The 21,783-nt window shown below is 39.3% G+C and overlaps 1 protein-coding gene across 1 annotated transcript; it reads right to left on the reverse strand.

Annotated features, from left to right (window-relative positions):
• Positions 1–3,734: 3,734 nt before the first annotated feature.
• Positions 3,735–18,843, reverse strand: LOC115077339 (extracellular calcium-sensing receptor-like). The gene is made up of 6 exons (XM_029579632.1): positions 18,632–18,843; positions 15,621–15,912; positions 11,414–12,253; positions 9,882–10,109; positions 7,776–7,899; positions 3,735–4,843 (listed from the first exon to the last, which is right to left on the reverse strand). The coding sequence occupies exons 1-6, from the start codon at positions 18,841–18,843 to the stop codon at positions 3,921–3,923; spliced, it is 2,619 nt and encodes an 872-aa protein (XP_029435492.1). The 3' UTR covers positions 3,735–3,920.
• Between the last annotated feature and the right edge of the window lie 2,940 nt (positions 18,844–21,783).

The raw sequence follows: 21,783 nt of genomic DNA on the forward strand, positions 1-21,783 counted from the left end.
TTCTATGTTTCTATGTTTCTATGTAAGTACCAGGTGCATCCTTGTTTAATGTTGCTCCCTGCAAGAATTTAGAGCTGGCGAGCAAAGTCCATCTGGCTAATAATTATAATAGACCTGCCTTCAGGAACTTGCCAAAACCTTATTAAAACTCAAGTTATATTACTAGATATAGCCAATTTTTCTGGCAACAAGTTTCATAGTTTAATTAGGTGCTGGCAGTATTAAACAAAAGTTCTCTATTAACCTATTCCATAGAACTCATGATTTTGTAACTCTCTGTCATATACCCTCTAAGTTGAAGAGCCCTAATCTGTTTATCCTTTCTTCATAAAGTGACAGATCCATCCCTGGAATCATTTTTGCATTTTTTTTTCTTGTTCTGCTGTATCTTTTTTGAGGTAAGGTGCCCAGAACTACACATAATACTCAAGCTGTGCCTGCACCATGGATTGATACATAAGCAGTATTATATTCTCAGTTTTGTTTGGCTTTCCTTTCCAAATAATTCCTAGCATTCTATTATGCTTTGTTGGCTACTGTCGCTCACTGTGCTGTTGTCCATCAATGACCATAAGGTCCTTTTCCTGGGTGGTAACTCATAGAAATGTGCAAGCCAAAAAAGTTGTGTTTTGTTTTTCTATATGGGAGTGGGGGTAATTTGTTTTTTATGTTTATTTTAATGCTTATTTCAGTTTAGTTTGTTTGGTAAATAACAAAAAAAAATCATTAGACTTAAAAGAAATCCCCCAAATCAATAAATGAACCCAAATGGGGCCTCCTTGGGCCCTTACTGCTGCAACCTAACATCACCAGTGACGTCACAGCCTCCTGAACCCCATTCAAATAAGCCATGGCTGAGCCAGGCCCCTATACTCTCTTCCCCTCCCCCCTCCTCTCCACAAAATATCTGTGGCCTGCAGGGGCTTCTCTGGGCCTTTCTACCCCTGTACCTCACAAATGAACTATCACCAGTGCCCACCCAGCCTATATTTACCCCTTCCATAGGGAAAATGGCTTGAAAAAAGGAGGAGTGATCCCTATTCAATCCTGTTCCTCCGGATCCTTTTTAAAAAAAGCACTGACCTCAGGGCCAGCTGGTACCATATTGTTTTATGGTCATAGGGAAATATGGCCATTAACAAGCTTTATGACAAGGGAATCACAGCCAGAATCATGGAGTCTGTGGTTGACCACATGGTGATGGCCAACCCAAATAGAGGATTCACAGCAGCCAAGCCTGGTGCATAGTACTACCAGAAAAAGATCTAGGCTTCATAGTGGACACTACATTGAAATCATCGACTTAGTGTGCTTACGACTGTCAATAAAATAAACAGAATGTTAGGAATTACTAGGAAGGGAATGGAAAATGTCATAATACCTCTGTTTCGCTCTATGGTGAGACCACATCTGTAATACTGTGTTCAATTCTGGTCACCACATCTCAAAAAAGATATAGATTTACTGGAGAAGATAGAGAGAAGGGCTACCAAAATGGTAAAGGGGATGGAACGGCTCCCCTATGAGGAAAGGCTAAAGAGGTTAGGGCTGTTCAGCTTGGAGAAGAGACGGCTGAGAGGGGATATGATGGAGGTCTACAAAATCATGAAAGGATTAGAACAGGTAAATGTGAATTTGTTATTTACTCTTTTAAATAAAAGGACTAAATAGCGCATTCCATGAAGTTAGCAAATATAACATTTAAAACAAATTGAGAAAAATTATTTTTCACTCAATGCACAATTAAGCTCTGGAATTCATTGCCAGAGGATGTGGTTAGTGCAGTTAGTGTAGCTGGGTTTAAAAAAGGTTTGGACAAGTTCCTGGAGGAGAAGTCCATAAACTACTATTTGTCAGGGAATATCCACTGCTTGTTACTGCCATTAGTAGTGTGAGATCTATTTAATGTTTGAGTACTTGCCAGGTGTTTGTATCCTGGATTGGCCACTGTTGGAAACAGGATGCTGGGCTTGATGGGACCTTGGTCTGACCCAGTATGGCAATTTCTTATCTTTTTACATTGCCCCAGGCAACCAGGATATCTATTTCAATCTTTCCTCTCCGGAGTCCGTTTCACGTCTTTACAACTTCCTACATTTCATATTCTACAATATCTAACAAAGCCAACATCTGGCATTCAGTTTCAGCAGAATTACTCAGTGAGTGAATGCATGGCATAGTGGGAAAAATGACACAATTTCATCATCTTCTTCTGGTATCCATGTAATACCCACCAGTATGGTGTGTTCTGTAAATGGATTTCTTCAGATACGTTTTGCTGCTCTTTGATACTTATTCATTCACAGTCCTACAAATTTTATTTATTTAATTTATATTCCACTTTTTGGCACTTCAAAGTGGATTACATTCAGGTACTTCCCTGTTCCCAGAGGCCTCACAATCTAACTGCCTGATTCACTAAGGCTTTTTCTCCCAGTCTGTGTCTATGGGAAAACAGCTTGATGAATCAGGCTCTAAAGGGCTGGATTCATCATTCTTCGCACCCATTAGCGCCATCATAAAAGGTGGTGCTACTGGGCACGAAATTGGCAGCAAAAAGGGTTCTAACCTTTTCGCTGTCCGCAATGTCTTCGCGGCATCCGCCCCGGTGCAGCCCCAACTCCTCCTGTCCCGGTCTTGATGCCGCCCCGACTCCGCCCCCATTTAGTGATCGCATGCGAAAAGGGACTTTTTTGCGTGCGATCGTTTTGGAAAATGACCCCCTAAGTTTGTACCTGAGGCAATGGAGAATGAAGTGACTCGCCTATGGTCACTCAGAGCGGCAGTGGGATTTCAACTCTGGTTTCCCTGGTTTGTAGCCCAGTCCTCTAACCACAAGGTTACTCCTCCTCTTTTAAGGCTCAGTCATTTTGTAAATTAAAGTAAATTTTCTGTTTAGTCTTGCCAGATAAGTCAAGGTCTTTATTCCATCTCTTTTTAAGAACAGAGGCAAGATCTGTTCCATCAGCATAGACAAAAGCAACTGTGAACCTTTTGACTTCTGAAAATACTCAGAACGACTTCACATTAATAGAAAATCATTTATTAAAATTATAGTGTTTTGGAGAATAGGTTGTAAAGTGGAGAAAGGACAAACTTTATTTAACTTATCAAACTACTTTTCCATTATTATATGCCTCCAGTCCTAATAATCAAGAGAATAAATCTGTCTGGGAAGAGGCTGAAGATTTGGAGGAGGAAACGAAAGTAAGTGACATCACTGCTGAGGTGTTTTGCTTTCACTGTTCATCTCCACACAGCTAAATTTAGATGAGACCAACCATCAAGAAAGCATCTTCCACTTGAGAAATATGAAATAATGAATGAGTGACAGCAAAGGAGAAGGATCTTGCTTTGCTGGTAGGGTCCTGAGTCACTTTCACAACTTCCTTTCAACACAAATCTCCCATGAGCACTTTCTTCTCTGAATGAATGTCATGACAGTGGCTCTAGGTCTCTCCAAGACAGCTCCAGTGACTTCACATTCTGTTCCACTAAGCTATTTGTATATAAATTGTATTCTCCCTGTTCATTATAAGTTATTATCCAAGTTTCACTCTTCCTGTTCTATGTAAGACATTATAAACTATTCTTTATATTGTCATTGTAATTGTTGAAATGTGAACCGAAGTGATTAGTAACATTGTTACCTGAACTGCGGTATATAAAACTGTTAAATAAATAAATAAATAAATAAATAAATAAATAATAGCATACTTTGAAAATGTCCTAATCTTTATCTTCTTACAGGATTTGTCATTTCTGTTTCATAACTGGTACAAATAACCATAAAAGATGCTATAAATAGAGATTTTGCTAGAGTTTGCTCATTTTATTGCATTTGCAAATGAGCTATAAAAGTCAGACCCATTGGCCATCCTAATTATTTATGTGTGGAACATTTTTTTATTGTATAAAACTCAGTTAAATTCAGTTCTGCTCCTAGCACTTGTTTTCTCCAATAAATAGTCTTTGGTATTTCTGTCTGGTTTCAGTAGGATGATGTAAACTTTGGGGAAAAATATACAGCTGAGCAGTCCAGTGCTGGAAGTCAGGATAGCAAAGACTTCCACGGCCACCATGTACTTCCCTCTTGTGCTCAGGTACGCTGGGATAAAGGAGATCCAGACACTCACAAACACAAGCAAACTGAATGTGATGTATTTGGCCTCATTGAAGCTATCAGGTAAATTTCTGGCCAGGAAGGCTACAATGAAGCTGACACAGGCCAAGAAGCCTAGGTACCCCAGCATGGCATAAAACAGCTCAATTGACCCTTCAGAACACTGTATTATGATTTTCTGTGCTATTTCCAGGTTAACACTTGAGTAAGGTGGAGCAGACCCCAACCAAACTAGACATAAAATAAACTGAATTACTGAGCACAAGGGGACAAGGTAAGAAGGAATTCTGGTGCCAACCCATTTCTTTAATGCACTGTTGGGTTTTGTGGCATTAAAAGCAACCACCACTATGATGGTTTTAGCCAAAATACATGAAACACTTAGAGAAAAAATTACTCCAAATGCTGTTTGCCGGAGCATACATGATATTCTCGTGGGCCGTCCAATGAATAAAAAGGAGCAGAGGAAACAGAACATGAGGGATAATAGGAGAAGGTAACTAAGCTCACGATTGTTGGCTTTGACAATTGGAGTATCCTTGTATGTAATAAAAATGTACATTATAGAGAAAGTGACCAAAGAGCACAAAATGGCGATGGAAGAGAGCAAGGCACCCAGGGGTTCACCATAAGACAGGAATTCAATAATTCTTGGAATGCAAATATCACGATTCCTATTTGACCATTTGTCATCTGGGCACTTCTGGCAATCAGTAGCATCTGTTGAAAATAAAAGGTTATATTTGTAGAATTCATGTTGCTTTATTTGAGGGGGACTTGAAAGCTTTTTTCTGCTTAATTTTCCAGCTCACTTGAAAACTGGGGCTAGGGTCTGGCTCCATAACCCTTCATTGACAACTACCTAAGGATTTTTGTATCTATTCTACTTCCTTTCCCAACTCATGTAGGCCAGCCATTATAGTGATGGACCTTGGCTGGGATTCATGAACTAATATTAATTCTGGAGCTCTTTAATCACGTGCCCTAATCCAGCTTTTAATTTAAAAACAAAAATGTATTTTCATATTTGCCAATTTATAAAGTCTGTACTCTATCACTACGATAAACGTCACACACCCTCAAAGATTATAAATGACAAGAAGCAATTGACCATTGGTATCTACCCTCAACAAATCCAGATATCATATTAACCTTGATCAAATCTCAAATGAAAATCCTCTTTCAGATGAACAACCATTCAGATGAAGAAGAGTTGGAAATGCTTTAGCAGTTACTGAAAAACTGGTGTCGTAACCCAGTCACTCTCGTTATATTATTTATTCCAGAAAGCCTTGCTACAAAGATTTATTGCTTGAGCCCTTGAGGAAGGAAAGCTTCCAAAACACAAATCATGTCAGGCAGCATATTTGTATATGATGAACTAAGATAAGTGTCTTTGGTTTACATTCAACGATATTGTATTTCAAAATGTATTTTCATAAAATTACATCAAAACTACAAAATTTACTAATTGATTTAAGGACCTGTAATTATAAATAACATATGGGCATTTGATTTCTCAAGGTGGCTTTTAAATATAAACCACAAATAAGTGAATACATCAGTTTTCCATAATTTATATGTGGTTTCTTTAAATGCAATTGTATGATTTTCTCATATACATGGATATCTGCAATGTATAAGGATTCATCTACCATATGAAGTTCAGTTTTTCAGTTGTAGGGTGATTTTATTTGTCATGGTGCTGCCTCCTTGCCATCTGTGAAAGGGAAGTAACCTTCCATTTTTATTTGCAAAATTTAAAATACCAAAAAGCGAGCGCACTTTATCATGGACCCATGGTTAAATATGGCCCATGTTCAAACGCTTGTGAATACGCGTTTTCGGGTGTTATGATGGTCCGTCATAGCATTTCTTTAGATGTGTACCAAATACAAGTATATTATAATGCTCATGTTTGAATTATTGATTTCCTTGTTGTGTACTCCTTGCTTTTTAGTTCCAGTCTTTTATATAATACCAGAGATGGAGGAACTTGGAGTCTCTGGCTTCATTCATAGCGAGACTGCTTTCTCTCTCAGCCCTGAGGGCTCCTTGACTCCATAGGTTGGTTCTTTGACTCAGACTGGAGCCACAACTGGAATTGGATTGGCTAGTGTATCCATATCTTCTTCCTTTCAGGAGGGGCAGTTTCTATCAGGTGAGGAATCTGTCTAACCTCATAGGTTAGACAGATTCCAGGTGTTTAAAAAAGGATTGGATAAGTTCTTGGAGGAGAAGTCCATTACCTGCTATTTAAGTTGACTTAGATAATAACTACTGCTATTACTAGCAATGGTAACATGGAATAGACTTAGTTTTTGGGTACTTGCCAAGTTCTTATGGCCTGGATTGGCCACTGTTGGAAACAGGATGCTGGGCTTGATGGACCCTTGGTCTGACCCAGTATGGCATGTTCTTAAGTTCTTATGTTCTGGAGCAGTCAGTTGTCCACTATTTGAGAAACTTGTTATTACCAATTACCTGCTATTACCAATTTGGAAAAAAATTCTTTCAGAATTGATTCAGCTTTGTGGTCTTATGGGGGGGGGGGCTGTTATCTTCCAGAATTGATGAGCAGTTTCAGCTTATTAATGAACAGGGAGAGAAGATCACGGTTGTTAAAGATACATGCTTGAATCTACATGAATGCAATGTTGCCTTAATTAAGGATAATGTGGAACTTCATCAAAGATTAGAAAACGTGGGGAATCATTTAACAATACTTAATTTAAGGTTTCTAAATTGTCCCAGATGTCCCTTAATCCCCTCAACGAAATGCTAAAGAATTTTTTCCTGGACTTTTTAAAGCTTTCTAGAGATGATTCACCCTATTTCTAAAGTTTATTATTTACCTGAACGTAAGGTTCCTTCCCTTCCTGATGCGGGTAATGCTGTTTCGTCCTTTGACAATTTAGATCTTAATGGCCTTTCTTGAGCAGTCTCCTTCTGAAATTTCTGAAAGAGCAACATGTTTTCTCGCATTTGCTCAGGAATCAGATAAACACTGGATGATGCAGTTATTTTTTTATCTCAGAACCTTTTTCTAAGCCAGAAGATTTCATTGTTTCCAGGCGTAGTTAAAGAAAAGCAGCAGAAGAGGAAATTAAAAAAAAAAATACACCAAGGAATTCTTGTTTGGGGTGCAATTTTATTTTTTGTTAAAATGTTTCTGCAAATGTTTGGTGCAATTAGAAAGAATTAAGTATAGTTTTTTTTTGACCCAATTCTGTTGGAAGTTTTTTTTTCAGAATATGATATTTTAGATAATATACTTCCATAATATTTGTGCTGTAGGCCATATAATATTGTTTTGACATTTTTCTTTCTTTACTTATATGGTTTCTTCTTGTATTATTCCCTTATATTATAGACTAATTAACAGTGATAGCACGTTTTACTTTTTTCCTTCTGTTATCTTTTCCTATTATGATTCTTACCATGTATATTGCTGTGTTTTCCTATTTTCAAGAATCTCTTGATTATATATTTTTAGAAATTAGTAAAGATAAATTAACGATAAAGGGTACAAACTATCACCTGATTAATATTAGAAACTACAACTGAAGATTTTATTTCCCATTGCTTCAATAGGTTAAAAATATTCTTTAATATTTATTATATTTGAAAGTGTATTTTACTGTACTCTCACCAGTCTGATTGGTGATCTCCCCATCAGCGCAGGGGACGCAGTCAAAGCAGCAGACGGGCTCTCCCTCTCTTGCGGCTTTCCTGAACCCGGGAGGGCAGCTGGCACTGCAGACTGAGTCTGGCACCTTCAGAACAGAGCAGAGAACATTTACTGACCTGACCATAATTTTAGAGATGATGCTTCACTATTGCAACCAGTAGAAAGATCAGTGAGGAAGTTAAATCATTAGCCTTGACGGTGGTAGAGCTTCTTTTAATATCATACATTGTGATGCTGTGCAGATGAAAATATTTCTCTGATGGTTAGAGTATGGAGAAGAAAATATGGACGTTTTTTACTGGAGATGAAAATTTTGACCTCAATTTACTATGTAGTGATTTTACCCAGTTATCTTTTTCTGAATATTTAGCTCCATTTATCTGGTTAAATGCCTGGCTGATTATGTAACTACACAAAATTTGCGCAATTAAGATTTCAGCCGGCTATTTCTGTGGCCATATTTAACTTTTCATCTTTAGGAGGTCATTTACTAACCTGCATTAGACATTTAAAGATGAATTTTAAAAGCCCGGCGTGTGCCAAAACAAGGAGATATGCGCACAATTTGGGTTTTAAAATCTACCCAGATACGTGCGAATGTCCTTACGTGCACACATCTCAAAAGTTTTCAAAAATGGGCAGGGCAGGGCATGGGTGTTTCAGGACATGAACCAGAGATGTGCACATAAATATCGCACGTGTCTGGGCGTGCTCCCTGATCCCCTGGCATGTAACTTTACTTCTGCTGTGGAGGAGGTGTAAATTAAAAAAAAAACCTAAAAACTAGGCAGATCTGTGGGATTTGATGAGTTGGTGCTAATTGGAGAAAGTAAAGGCATTTAAACTAGGAGGGTTTGGCGAACCTAGAAGCTAACTGGGTGAACTGGTTTTACTGGCAATGGCATTGGCGTGCTTCCCGTTTAAAATCCTCCCACTTATGTGGTAGAAGTGGCATTTGCGCATACAGGCGCTCGCCCACTTAAAATTGATCACACGGGCACACAGCCATCCTATTTTATAACGTGCGCACATATGCATGTGTTTGATATAAAATGGTCACAACCCTGGGCACAGACCAACTCATGCTCACATATTTATTTATTTTTATTTATTTAAATGCTTTTAAAATATACCGACATTCATAGGACATATCATGCCGGTTCACAATCAACATTGGAAAGGCGGAAGAGGAAATTACAAATAACAGGGAGGGGGAGGTGGAGCAGGAAAGGAAAAAGGAGAGGATGGGGGCCAGGTGACAGCAAGCGCAGAAGTTGCGGGAAGGAGAAAGGTAGTGAAGTGTTAGGAGAGAGAGAAATTGATAGGAACTGTGTTAAAAACTGAGTATAAAAATTAACAAGTTTACATAATCAGCAATATGTGCGCCCACATATTGCGCCCAATATGTGCCACATAGTGCGCCCAATATTGAGCCCAATATGTGCCACATATTGCGCCCAATATGTGCGCCCACAAACATATGTGCGCCCACGTGCCATTTTGAAAGTTACCATCTCTCTGAGTGGTAAACACCTTACAGTAGCAATAACACATGCTGGCATTTTAAATACTGTGCATGATTTTAACCCTAATAATGCAGAGATGGTAAGGAACTGCTTTGCGGCATCTCCTTTTCATTTTCAGGAGTCCACCTTATGGTAGATAATCATCTTAATTTTTTTATTAGCTTCTGAGGTCTATCGACTGCCCTAGTATGTCCAGGAACAATTTCAACATCCCTCCAGGACCACCAGTTATTTTCTCATCATCTGAAGAGTCAGCACTATTGCCACCACCTTCATTAGCCCTAGTGCTCAGACTAAGGATGGGCACCTTTTTATCGGGAGCAACTAATGACCAGTATAACATTTTCTTATTGCTTCCTATCATACCTCAATGGTATTGGGCACCTGGCTGAGATTTAGTCTCTAGATGTTATGCAACAGGGTCACCACATGAAGGTCCTCAGCAAGACTTGTTGAGAGACAATTACACCATTTACTCCATCTATTTTCTCACCCCTAGACCATGTTCAAGTTGTCATCACAACCAACATCGTATTCTTACCTTGGAATAGATTGAATTCCAAATGATGGAGCTGTGGTTGAGAAAGACCTGTTTACCCTGGGGAGCTGAGAAATTGAAACTTCCTACTGTTAAGCACTGATAGGTTCCATTTGGAAATATCTGCCAGTTCAGAATGTCGTAAAGGGCCGGAGGGTCACCGTTCTCATCAAAAAACACCTCCTCACCAGATCCAGTGACAAAATGGACATGTCTGAGATGATGTAGAACCTAAGCAAGACGAAGAAAAATATTGCAGAATGCCACAAAACTTAAAGCACTGAAATTTGTCAGACAGCACCAAGTGAATACATGCCAAAATCATGTTATGCAGAAGACACATACTGTGAGAATCAAAGCAATGGAAGCTCTATAACAATTTGCTATAAGTTGCTTTGGGCAATCATTTGGGTTAAAGGAGGCAGGGCATAAATGCAATATAATGACTTCACATTCACAAAAGGAGAAGGCTTAGCGGACAGTAAGGGGACTAACACTGGACATTTTATTTTAAAAAGTTGCAAATCAATCTTTGTATCCCTGGATATTCTGTCACAGGTTCAATATAGATTTGTAATGAAAGTTTTATTCTAAGAAATATAGAATTTATGCCAGATATGATAATAGAGGCTGTTAGAACACCACACATAGTCTGTGTATGCTAGGGGTGTGCATTCGTTCCCTACGAATTGGGAATCCGCAACGTATACGGCCTTATTTGTTGTATTCGTGGGGAATCGAAACGAATCGTGATTCCCCACGAATCTTCGCCGAATTATTCGGATGCCTAGGAGCCAATTTAAACAAACCCCCTACCCTCCTGAACCCCCCTCCAAGACTTACCAAAACTTCCTGGTGGTCCAGCGGGGGGTCTGGGAGCCATCCCCTGCACTCACGTCCTCGGCTGCCGGTTTCAAAATGGCGCCGATAGCCTTTGACCCTCCTGACCCCCACAAGACTTGCCAAAAGTCCAGCGGGGGTCTGGGAGCACTCCCCCTGCACTCCGGCTGTCAGTTGCCAGTATTCAAAATGGCGCCGATAGCCTTTGCCCTCACTATGTCACAGGGGCTACCGGTGCCAGGTGCTAGGTCTGACATATGATATTCCTTCATTTAAAAGTACAAATTTAAACATATAAGCTGACATTATTTATTCTGAAGTTCTTTGAAAAGTATCCCATAATATCAATGTAGCCTGTCTTTTTTTCTTTCCACCAAACTTCCAACAGGCTTAAATTAATTTCTGATTTTCTCTTACATCCCTACCACCAAGGTTTCGCTATGCTTAGCCCCTGTTTTCTAGAATTTCTTTCTTGTGCTTATCCCCCTCACCACCACCAGCATCTGATAGTCCCAGCCATTATAATTCTGTTCAGAAACTTCATTATCAATGCAGAAAATTTAAACTTAAAAATCTAGAAATGGGAGAAAACGTAAAAGGATGGAATGACCAACCTGAGATGTTCATACCCCTGGAAAACAGAAATTCTAAATTTATGAAAATCAAGATTATGCTGTAGCAGTATCAAATTGTACCTCTTGTGGATGGATTTTATCAATCATGGCGCATGATCCTATAGACAATGATCCATCACCACTTTTACAGGAAAGTAGATTGTGCAGGGCATGTGCGAATGCATACACAGCTACATACACATTGTAGGTGAATCTTAGATTGTTTAAATCAAATAAAACAGGATCCATTTGCTCTACCCTCTCGGTCCCTGTGCAAAATGCAGGGTCTTTACTGATATTGACCTCATGGGTCTGGTTGTGGCCTTCCTCCTGCCACTTACAAATAAATGCTTTCTCCCAGACCGTTTTAATGAAGATGTCATCAGCAGAGGTAGAAGGCTGGATGCTGTACACAAAGTCCTTGAATTCGGGAATGTCCCTGACGTGCAAAGCCATTGCCAGTGTACCATTCAGTGACTGCCAGGTGTCATTAGGAAACAGGTCCGGGGTGATGATAAAAGCAGTTGTACCAAACCAGATCTTTCCCTGGATGTTCTCCTTAGCAACGGCGTTAAGTATAGAGACAACGTTACTCACATGTGTATAAATAACAATTACTTTTGCTGTAGAGTTTCTTACTGTTTCCACAATCCTTATCATTCTTTCCTTGGTCAGGACAACTGGTATTTTTTCTAAGAAGGCCACACATCCCCCAGACCTTATGATTTCCTTTCTTAGATTATCACTGCCAACACCATACTCATTGTCCTCTTCGGCAAGTATTCCTACCCAGCTCCAGCCAAAATATTGAAGCAAGTGAGCCATAGCTTGGACCTCTAGCAAGTTATTGGGAATGGTCCGAAAAAAGGAAGGGTAGAGAACTTTGTCACTCAATACTGAAACACTAGATCCATAGCTGATCTGTAAAGAAACAGGAGGATTTATTAGATCAAATTTTGAAGGATACAAAGTTTATGAGCACAATGAATACCGTTTCTTTTTAATTTTTGAAATGCTAAGAAGTGAATTTAACTACTGAATGGAAGGCTACAATTTTGATTTACTTAACATTATGAGCCAATTCAAAATTATTGTTAGAGATATTATAACTTTATCTTCTTTTTCCAGATCTTAGACAGCAGGACAGTATACTCATCTCAGTGGGGATTAGAGGAAAGAAGGGTCATGGCCAGTATTAAGCATTGTGTAGGCAGTCAAAAAGGCACAGCTGATAGCTGGGAGACCTTCTTAGCTAGATAAGCATCAATGAGGGCAACTAAATAGGTGGGTCATATAGTCCTTGTCTGCTGGCACCTTTATTTTACTATGTGTGTGCATTGCATACCCAAACTTGATATTGCTCAGTTTGCTCCAAAGCACTTCTTGGAAATGTTCTCTCTGCTCTGTTTTCGTTGAATAGGAAAGACCAGGGGCTTTTATGAATTAAGAATTTTCAAGTTTGAGTACGGTTTACTTGAGGTAGATAGTTCTAAAAAAAAAAAAAAAAGCAATCAGTAGGAAGTGGACAGTCTGAATACATTCCAAAGTGCTCAATTTAAATTCCAGATTCAACCTTAGTAGGTATGAGAATTGGATAATTTTACCTGGTTAATTTGTATACAGATTATCAGTGTCACATACCCAGTGAGGTCTGTAGCTATAAGAACATGATATACAGGGTCAAACCAAGGGTCCGTCAATCCCAGCATCCTGTTTCCAACAGAGGCCAATCTAAGTCATAAGTACCTGGCAGGTACCCAAACATTAAATAGATCCAAGCTATTGCTGCCGCCAACAAGCAGCTTGGCTAGAATTAGTCCAGCTATTTTTTAATCTATTTATTAATTCTCCCCACTTGAACCACGGACTCACCACAACTCAAGAAAGAGACATATTCATTGGAAGCCCCAAGCTATGGAACTCCCTGCCAATCAAAATAAGAACACAACCCAACCTAAAAACTTTCAAGAAGGATCTAAAAACCTGGCTATTCACCAAAGTCTACTTAGATACTCAATGAAAACCATACATCTGGTTTCACAACCATCAAACCAAACGAGACAAGGACACATTAATACTACAAGTGAATTTTACACTTTCTGACTCACACAACTCTAAGACGCTGGACAACCATAACAATTCTATAACCTGACACAGAACATATTGTACTATCTAACCTAAATCTGCAATTGTATATTGCTTTTTTTGAATATGAACACGGTGATATGTTAACCTGCTAACACTTTTGTAAACCGTTGTGATGGCAAACCCGAATGACGGTATATAAAAACCCACAAATAAATAAATAAATATGAATTTGGAGTTGTCTGGCTAAATGTAGTGGGTTAGTGCTGAAATTTCACATTGAGTAGCTAAATTGAAAACCCGCCTCAGGAATACCTCTGGGTTTGCCTCTCGTTTGATCAACTCCATTTCTACACATATTTTGCCAGTCTTTGGGCTGATATTCAAGCAGGGTTTGTCCAGTTAACTTTGAACTTAGTTGGAGAAACCTAAAGATTTGAATTCTCTTCCCCACTCACCAGCAACATTTTGGCCAGGTAAAATTTAGCAGGATAGAAAGAAGAAGAGCAAGAGACATTTCAGGGGTGTGGTTAAAATTTATCCAACTAGCACTGATAGTCATTCTTAACCAGATAAACATAGCCAGATAATTCTAGTTGGAGAAAATGCTGCCATATGCACTAAACTGTTGGATAAATTTATCTGGGTAAAGATTTCCATAAAGTGCTGTTGAATATCCTGGATAAAGTTACCCAGACAGCTGTATTTTCAATCACCGGATCACTGAATATTGATCTCACTATGTTTATAGCATGTCTTTATCTCACCAATGTTAAAATAACAACAAAAGCAACATTTAAAATTTCAAGCCCACAGTGAATCTGGACCAAAATGACATATTGCTAATAATGAATGATTATATTATTACAGCTATCCTCCATATACCTTCTTTCTTTCTACTTTATGGATTAAACTAGACAAGAGTTTTTCATTTAAGATATAATGTGTAGATAAAAAGTAGGGCAAATTTTCAGACAGTATTATGAGGCAGTTTTTAAAGAGAACCTGCTAATTGATTCATGCAAGTGAAATTGGACTTGTCTACTGTCTTCAGTTTTTGGGAGGAGGTCTAGGTGAACTTGTGGAGGTTCAGGGTGAAGGGCAAGATCGTGATCTGGAGAAAGAATGTGTGACATGGTACAGGCATTGATAACTGGTGATTTCAAGACAAGTACATTAAGAAGTTAGTAATTTCAAATGAATGCATACTTGTATAATCCTGTGTTTATTGACTCAGTGTCATGATTGTTTTGTGCATAAAATATATGAGCATATGTCTATAAAATGGGCAGAAAAGGTATGCTTTTTCTTGCATTGAAAAGGTGCCTGTGTAGTGAAGCATATATGTATGTGCTTTTGAAGACAAAATGTGATGGATTTTATAAACTGGGCAGCTTCTGCTGCACATTTTATAAAAATGCTAGCATTAATCTCCATGCATCCACATACTCATAAATACTGTACTATGGATAAGTTTGAAAGCTGGGATCATACTAAACTGCATGTTAATTTGTATATTTAGGCTGGTAATTCAAAAATGCACCCCAGATCTATAAAGCTCCATTTACAACTAGATTGAACATCTAAATAGGGTAAAATGTTAGACGACTAAATACTTAGTGCAATATGGTACAGGTGAATTAGGAATCTAATATTTTGAAAATTAACACGGTGTATCCAGTTGCAAGACCACTTCTTGTCACCACCTACTTACTTGTTTGCACTCCTATCTTTTGTTATCCATCTGGAAATATGCAAGGTAAGTAATTTGTCCTTTTGAATGCCCATGCTTCAATTTTAGATGCTTTACTTTTGCACAAACTTTTCTAACCGTAACCCCAAGACCATGCTTCAATTTATTTATAGCCAGAACATCGTTAGCAACAAAAAATGTTCCCGAGGGGCAGTGAAATTCCAATCTAGGAGATTGCTGGTCTAACTTAAGAGTGAGCACTTGTTCTGAATTCTGGACAGAGTCCAAAAAGGTTCATCTAACCGTCCAGCAAATGTTTCAGGGTAGTAACTGCTGATCTGTGCAGGTTTCCTTGAAACTTTATGTTAAGGATATTATCCGCTGCTCCCCTAAAACACTTGCTGGACGGTTAGATGAACCTTTTTGGGTCTGTATCTGTCATTTACTATGTTACCTCTTACTCAACTGGGAAAGATCCATTGGAAAAAAAAACTGGTTCCTCTCTCTTACCTGCGGAATCTTATAGACACCCAATAAACTTGCCATAGAGACACTGATAAAAGCAGCGGCTTCTCCCACTACCCCTAATATTGGGGCACTGGCAAGACAATGGTAATTAGGCATGGGATCTTCTGTTCCCGAGAGCAGTGACAGGGTACTCGCCACAGCCAGTGCCCTTGAAAGACAGGCATCAAGGATCCTAAACCCCAAGGTGATGTTCGGCAAAACGTTGGGGTTTTGGTTTATCTGCTGGACAGCAAAAACAAACACCAGGACCTCCCTGTAGGACCGCACCTGCAAGCTAATATAGAATATATTAATTTACTGTACCGGATCCTCATGTACAGTATAGACTGTATATATACAGAGTATGGATGTGCACAGCCAAATATTTTGCTTTCATTTTCTCCATTCATTTTTCTGTTATTCTTTTTGGAGATTTCATTTTTTCATGTATTCATCTTTACCAAAGTATTGCAAAATAGTGCATTTTCCATTTATGCTAAAAAAAAATATGGGCATATTTTTGCCCTACAATACTTGCATCACTGTATTTCCTCTAGGTAAAATAAGCTAGTCATGAAATAGTGTGATTCTGTTATCTTAAAATATGGGGTACATTTCAGTACAGATTATTTCTATCCATGGTCATAAGATAAAGTAATTTTCAAAGACAAGGGAGAATCAGCAATGATAAATCTGGGTACTTAATATAATACATCTTGATAATCTCACCCTATAAGTTTCTTTAACAACACAGATTTCTAGATAAGAAAGACAAAGTAAGTATGTTTTATTGCCATTCTCTCAGCAGTAGTGGAAAGAGAAATTGCTTTTGTGGTTAAAAAAAAAACCCCCACCAATGATAGGACAGGATCCTGAGAGCAGTAATCTCTGGAAATATTTGCAGATGTTCAGAATGGTCAATGGTGTACCTTAAGAGATGGCGATGCGTCTTGTCCAACTTAGTTTTTTTTTCACGACTAGCCATGGGTGCAATATTAAAATAGCCCAAGGGGATACAAATCCCATAAGATACAAGAGACTTTTATTATAAATTTTTCACAAGGTATCATGTTTTACCAACAAGAAACAACATTTGTGCCGTCTAAATCACGCTACAAGTTGGGGTATGTATCAGTCTCTAGTTGGTAAAACAGATTCCACTGCACGATCAATTGAAAGAAACATCGTCTTTCACCCTTTTGTGCTCTTATAGACTGACCTACTCTTCAGTTCACCACAGATATTTTAAAGCTTCAAAACTGTGAGTCTGAATTTGTATTTCTATTAAACATTTGTTTGCAATTATATTATTGAGGTGTATTTTCCCCTGCTGTGCGATTCGGCTAGTTAGCCGGGTAAGCATATCCGGCTAACTAGCAGGGTATATTCAGCAGTGAGGCCATCCCGCTAAATGTAACCGGCTATCCCAAAGTTTTAGGAAAAGCCCTAAGAATACTGGAGTTAGCCGCATAACCTGAAATGCTTCCTGCCTGCTTCTAGAACACCCCCTTCTTATCTGGATGAATTGTAGTTGCGTAATTGGTTACCTTAGCTGGAATTTAGCTGGATAAGAACTAAATATAGGTGGATAAAGCCATTTAAGGCCTCATTTACTAAGCATTTTTCCCCATAGACATAGGAGAAAAGGTTTAGTGAATAAGGTCCTTACCCCCTCATTTATAAAAAATGTGTTAAGGCGTTATCGCATGCGAAAAGCCCTTAATGCATGCAATAGCACCATATTGTATGGTGCCATGCAAATCCAAAAAAGAGGAGGAGTTAGGTTTACTGTTTTGCAAAGCCATATTGCATGGCTTTAACTACCATGTTTTCAGGAGGGTTAAGCTGTGTCACCCGTTGTGGTGTTTTTTTGTGGATGCTGGTTTTGGTAGCTTGAAGGAGAGAGAAAGAGCGAGAAAGACTAGCCATGATGGCATCCCCCTAGATAGATATTAATATCTCTATGGGAGGCACACCTAGTAACCCGAGGTGAGCTTTAGGTATGATTGTAGGGGTTAGGGGCCACTTTGATATTTAATTTAATGTGAGACGTACAAACAGAGTAGTGCTCTCTTGTGAACATTTGATGACCCTCGGAGTGAGGAAACTCACCCAAAGATGAGGTTTATGCAGTGTTCTCTCAACCTAGCTTAATGGACTCTACCTGGGTGACATCAAGCTAGGTTGAGAGAACATTGCACAAATCTCATCTTTGGGTAGTTTCCTCACTCCAAGTGTCATCAAATGTTCACAAGAGAGCACTGTTCTGTTCGTACGTCTCACATTGAATGTCAAAGTGGCCCCTAACCCCTATACTAATACCTAAACCTCACCTCGGGTTACTAGGTGGGCCTCCCATAGAGATATAAATACCTATTTAGGGTGATGGCATCATGGCTAGTCTCTCTCTCTCTCTCCCCCTCAGCAAACATGACCCCCCAGTGGTTGTACATGGGAAATACCACATTCTGGCACTTATCAAAAAGTGATCACTACTTGCAGTAACTTAGCTCTTCACATAGGTATTATTGCAATAAATTCCCTATCATCATAAAACACACCCCTTTTCCCATCACATGCAATATTTACCAGATTTTGATAAATCCAGGCCTTAGATAGCTATTACAATATCCATCTAAATGGTTTTTGAATACTGACCTCATTATATTTAAATAAATTTGCTTGCATAATGTTAATGTGATACAGGATACATGAGTGTTCCATATATAGATAGATAGATATATACACACACACACACACACTCAGATGGATAGACAGAGGAAGATTTAAGACAATTAAAAAGTATATATCTGTATATGTGTCTTAAATCTTCCTGTTTCCCTGCTACACATATAGTAATATATACAGATATACTGTATATCAGGGAAAAAGATGAAGATATAAAGTCACATTCTCATACACACATTCAGTCATACATACAATTAGGAACACAAGCAGATATAGAAATATACTCCCCACACATGTGTAAAAACACAAGAATAGATATTACTTACTCTGCACAGGATATTGGCGAGGGCTCCTCTCTGAAGCTGGTGTCAGGTAATGAATGTTTCCAGTGGACGAGAATGATTCCTCCCAGCACTATATCCCCTTCCCTGTGGAAGGTTCTCACCTCCTGCTGAGGAAGTCTACATCCAACAACCTGTGTCAACATGCAAGGAGAAGGCAACACTGCCAGGAGGATCATAGCGATGCCCTGGGCCATCTTAGTTCCAGGCAGGAAAATAATTAACGTATGTGCTATGATCTAATCAGCTTTTCCTATACAATAAAAGTTGCCAGTGCTTGCATGTACTTTTCAATTTATATGCTGCATACAGTTTATATTTAATCAAATTACAGTTTCATGTTGCCATTATTCCATCTCGACATTCTTCTGAAAGACAGAGATTTTCATTCTGCACTGAGTGTAAAGCAGAGTTACTGTGTGTAATATGAATTCTCCAGCTCTTCTGCTCTTTTGTACTAGAAGATCTCTAGCTCAAAACACATGTAACATGCAGCCTCATAATTAGTAAAATAACACCTTTGCCCTTGCAGTCTGTAATTATTGGGGCACATATATATAATTTTCATAACAAGTATTCAAATTATTGATTACATTCTTGCATGTTATTGTCAAGTTTCTAGAAGCTGTTTCATGTTTCCAATAACTTAGAGGGCAGCTGAAAATCTAGTACACCTCTAACCTGTAGGCCACAGTGGCACTTGGTCTTCACACATCCAGATACTAGCCAGACGTGGCCCTGTATAATTTCTGAGATCTAACAAATTCAGGTCAGTGCTTCTGGGACAGTCACATTAGAGAGTAGATTATGAATGAGGTGCCGCTTACGTGAGTGGCTACATTACCGGCATCTAAAAGGAACGGAGAACCCCCCCCCCCTCTACCTTTGCCCTCTCCTGATTACCAACAGGAGTATTCCTGTGTGACATTTAAAATTAAATAAAGGGTCAGCTCTTTAGCACGTGTATGTGGGTGTGCGTGTGTGTGTGTATGTGTGTGTGTGTATGTGTGTGTGTGTGCGTGTGCGTGTGTGTGTTCGCGCGTGTGTGTGTTCGCGCGTGTATGTGTTGGGAGAAAGGTGTGGGAATCATGGGCTTCTTTGCAATGTAATGAAGGACCTGCTCTCCAGGTGATGCATTGTCCTTTTGCACCGAGGATATCTCCCCAAGGCCTACTGCCCAGGAGGGAAGGGTTAGGTTGGCAGTCATAGTTGGTGATTCGATTATTAGGAATGTAGATAGTTGGATGGCTGGTGGGCTGGTGGGCATGAGGATCGCCTGGTAACATGCCGTGAAGATCGCCTGGTAACATGCCTACCTGGTGCGAAGGTGGCGGACCTCAAGCGTCACCTAGATAGGATTTTAAACAGTGCAGGGGAGGAGCCGGCTGTCGTGGTACATGTGGGCACCAACGACATAGGAAAATGTGGGAGGGAGGTTCTGGAAGCCACATTTAGGCTCTTAGGTAGAAAGCTTAAATCCAGATCCTCCAGGGTAGCATTCTCTTAAATGCTCCCTGTTCCACATGCAGGTCACCAGAGGCAGGCAGAGCTCTGGAGTCTCAATGCGTGGATGAGACGATGGTGCAAGGAAGAGGGATTCAGTTTTGTTAGGAACTGGGGAACCTTTTGGGGAAGGGGGAGTCTCTTCCAAAGGGATGGGCTCCACCTTAACCAGGGTGGAACCAGACTGCTGCCGCTAACCTTTAAAAAGGAGATAGAGCAGCTTTTAAACTAGAACAAAGGGGAAAGCCGACAGTCGCTCAGCAGTGCATGATTCGGAGAGAGGTATCTTCAAAGGATACTAGGATACTAATGATGCATTAGAACTAGGGCATCCCGACAGTGAGGTTCCAATAATAAGAAAAGTAGTCCAAGTGCCTGTAATTAAAAACTCACCTGAGCTAAAAAAAATTCTAACTTATCCCTATCAATTAAAAAGCAGAATGAAAATACAAACTCTAAAAGTTTAAGAAGTAAGATGGGAGAATTAGAATGTATAGCAGTGAATGATGACATAGACTTAATTGGCATCTCAGAGACATGGTGGAAGGAGGACAACCAATGGGACAGTGCTATACCAGGGTACAAATTATATCGCAATGACAGAGATGTCCGGGATGGCATAGAGTCCAACAGGATAAACATCCTGCATGAGACTAAATGCAAAATTGAATCTCTATGGGTAGAAATCCCTCGTGTGTTGGGGAAGACTATAGTGATAGGAGTATACTACCATCCACCTGGTCAAGATGGTGAGATGGACAGTGAAATGCTAAGAGAAATTAAGGAAGCTAACCAAATTGGTAGTGCAGTAATAATAGGAGACTTCAATTACTCCAATATTGACTGGGTAAATGTATCATCGGGACACGCTAGAGAGATAACATTCCTGGATGGAATAAATGATAGCTTTATGGAGCAATTGGTTAAGGAACTGACAAAAGAGGGAGCAATTTTAGATCTAATTCTCAGTGGAGCACAGGATTTGGCGAGAGAGTTATCGGTGGAGGGGTTGCTTGGAAATAGTGATCATAATATGATCAAATTTGAATTAATGACTGGAAGAGGAACAGTATGCAAATCCATGGCTCTCGTGCTAAACCTTCAAAAGGGAAACTGATAAAATGAGAAAAAATTTTAGAAAAAAACTGAAAGGAGCAGCTCAAAAGTAAAAAGTGTGCAAGAGGCGTGGTCATTGTTAAAAAATACCATTCTAGAAGCACAGTCCAGATGTATTTCACACATTAAAAAAGGTGGAAAGTGTTCATCTGTGGGAAAAGTGTCTCCAGGTAAAAGGGGAGGTGAAAGAAGGTATTTTAGCCAAAAGATCTTCATTCAAAAATTGGAAGAAGAAAATAAGATAATGCATAAACGTTGGCAAGTTAAATGTAAGACATTGATAAGACAGGCTAAGAGAGAATTTGAAAAGAAGTTGGCCGTAGAGGCAAAAATTCACAGTAAAAACTTTTAAAAATATATCCGAAGCAGAAAGCCTCCTGAGGGAGTCAGTTGGACCGTTAGATGATTGAGGACTTAAAGGGGCACTTAGAGAAGATAAGGCCATCGCGGAAAGATTAAATGATTTCTTTGCTTCGGTGTTTACTGAAGAGGATGTTGGGGAGGTACCCGTACTGGAG

This window comes from Rhinatrema bivittatum, chromosome 16 (genome assembly GCF_901001135.1).
Source record: "Rhinatrema bivittatum chromosome 16, aRhiBiv1.1, whole genome shotgun sequence".
In the NCBI taxonomy this organism is placed as follows: Eukaryota; Metazoa; Chordata; class Amphibia; order Gymnophiona; family Rhinatrematidae; genus Rhinatrema; species Rhinatrema bivittatum.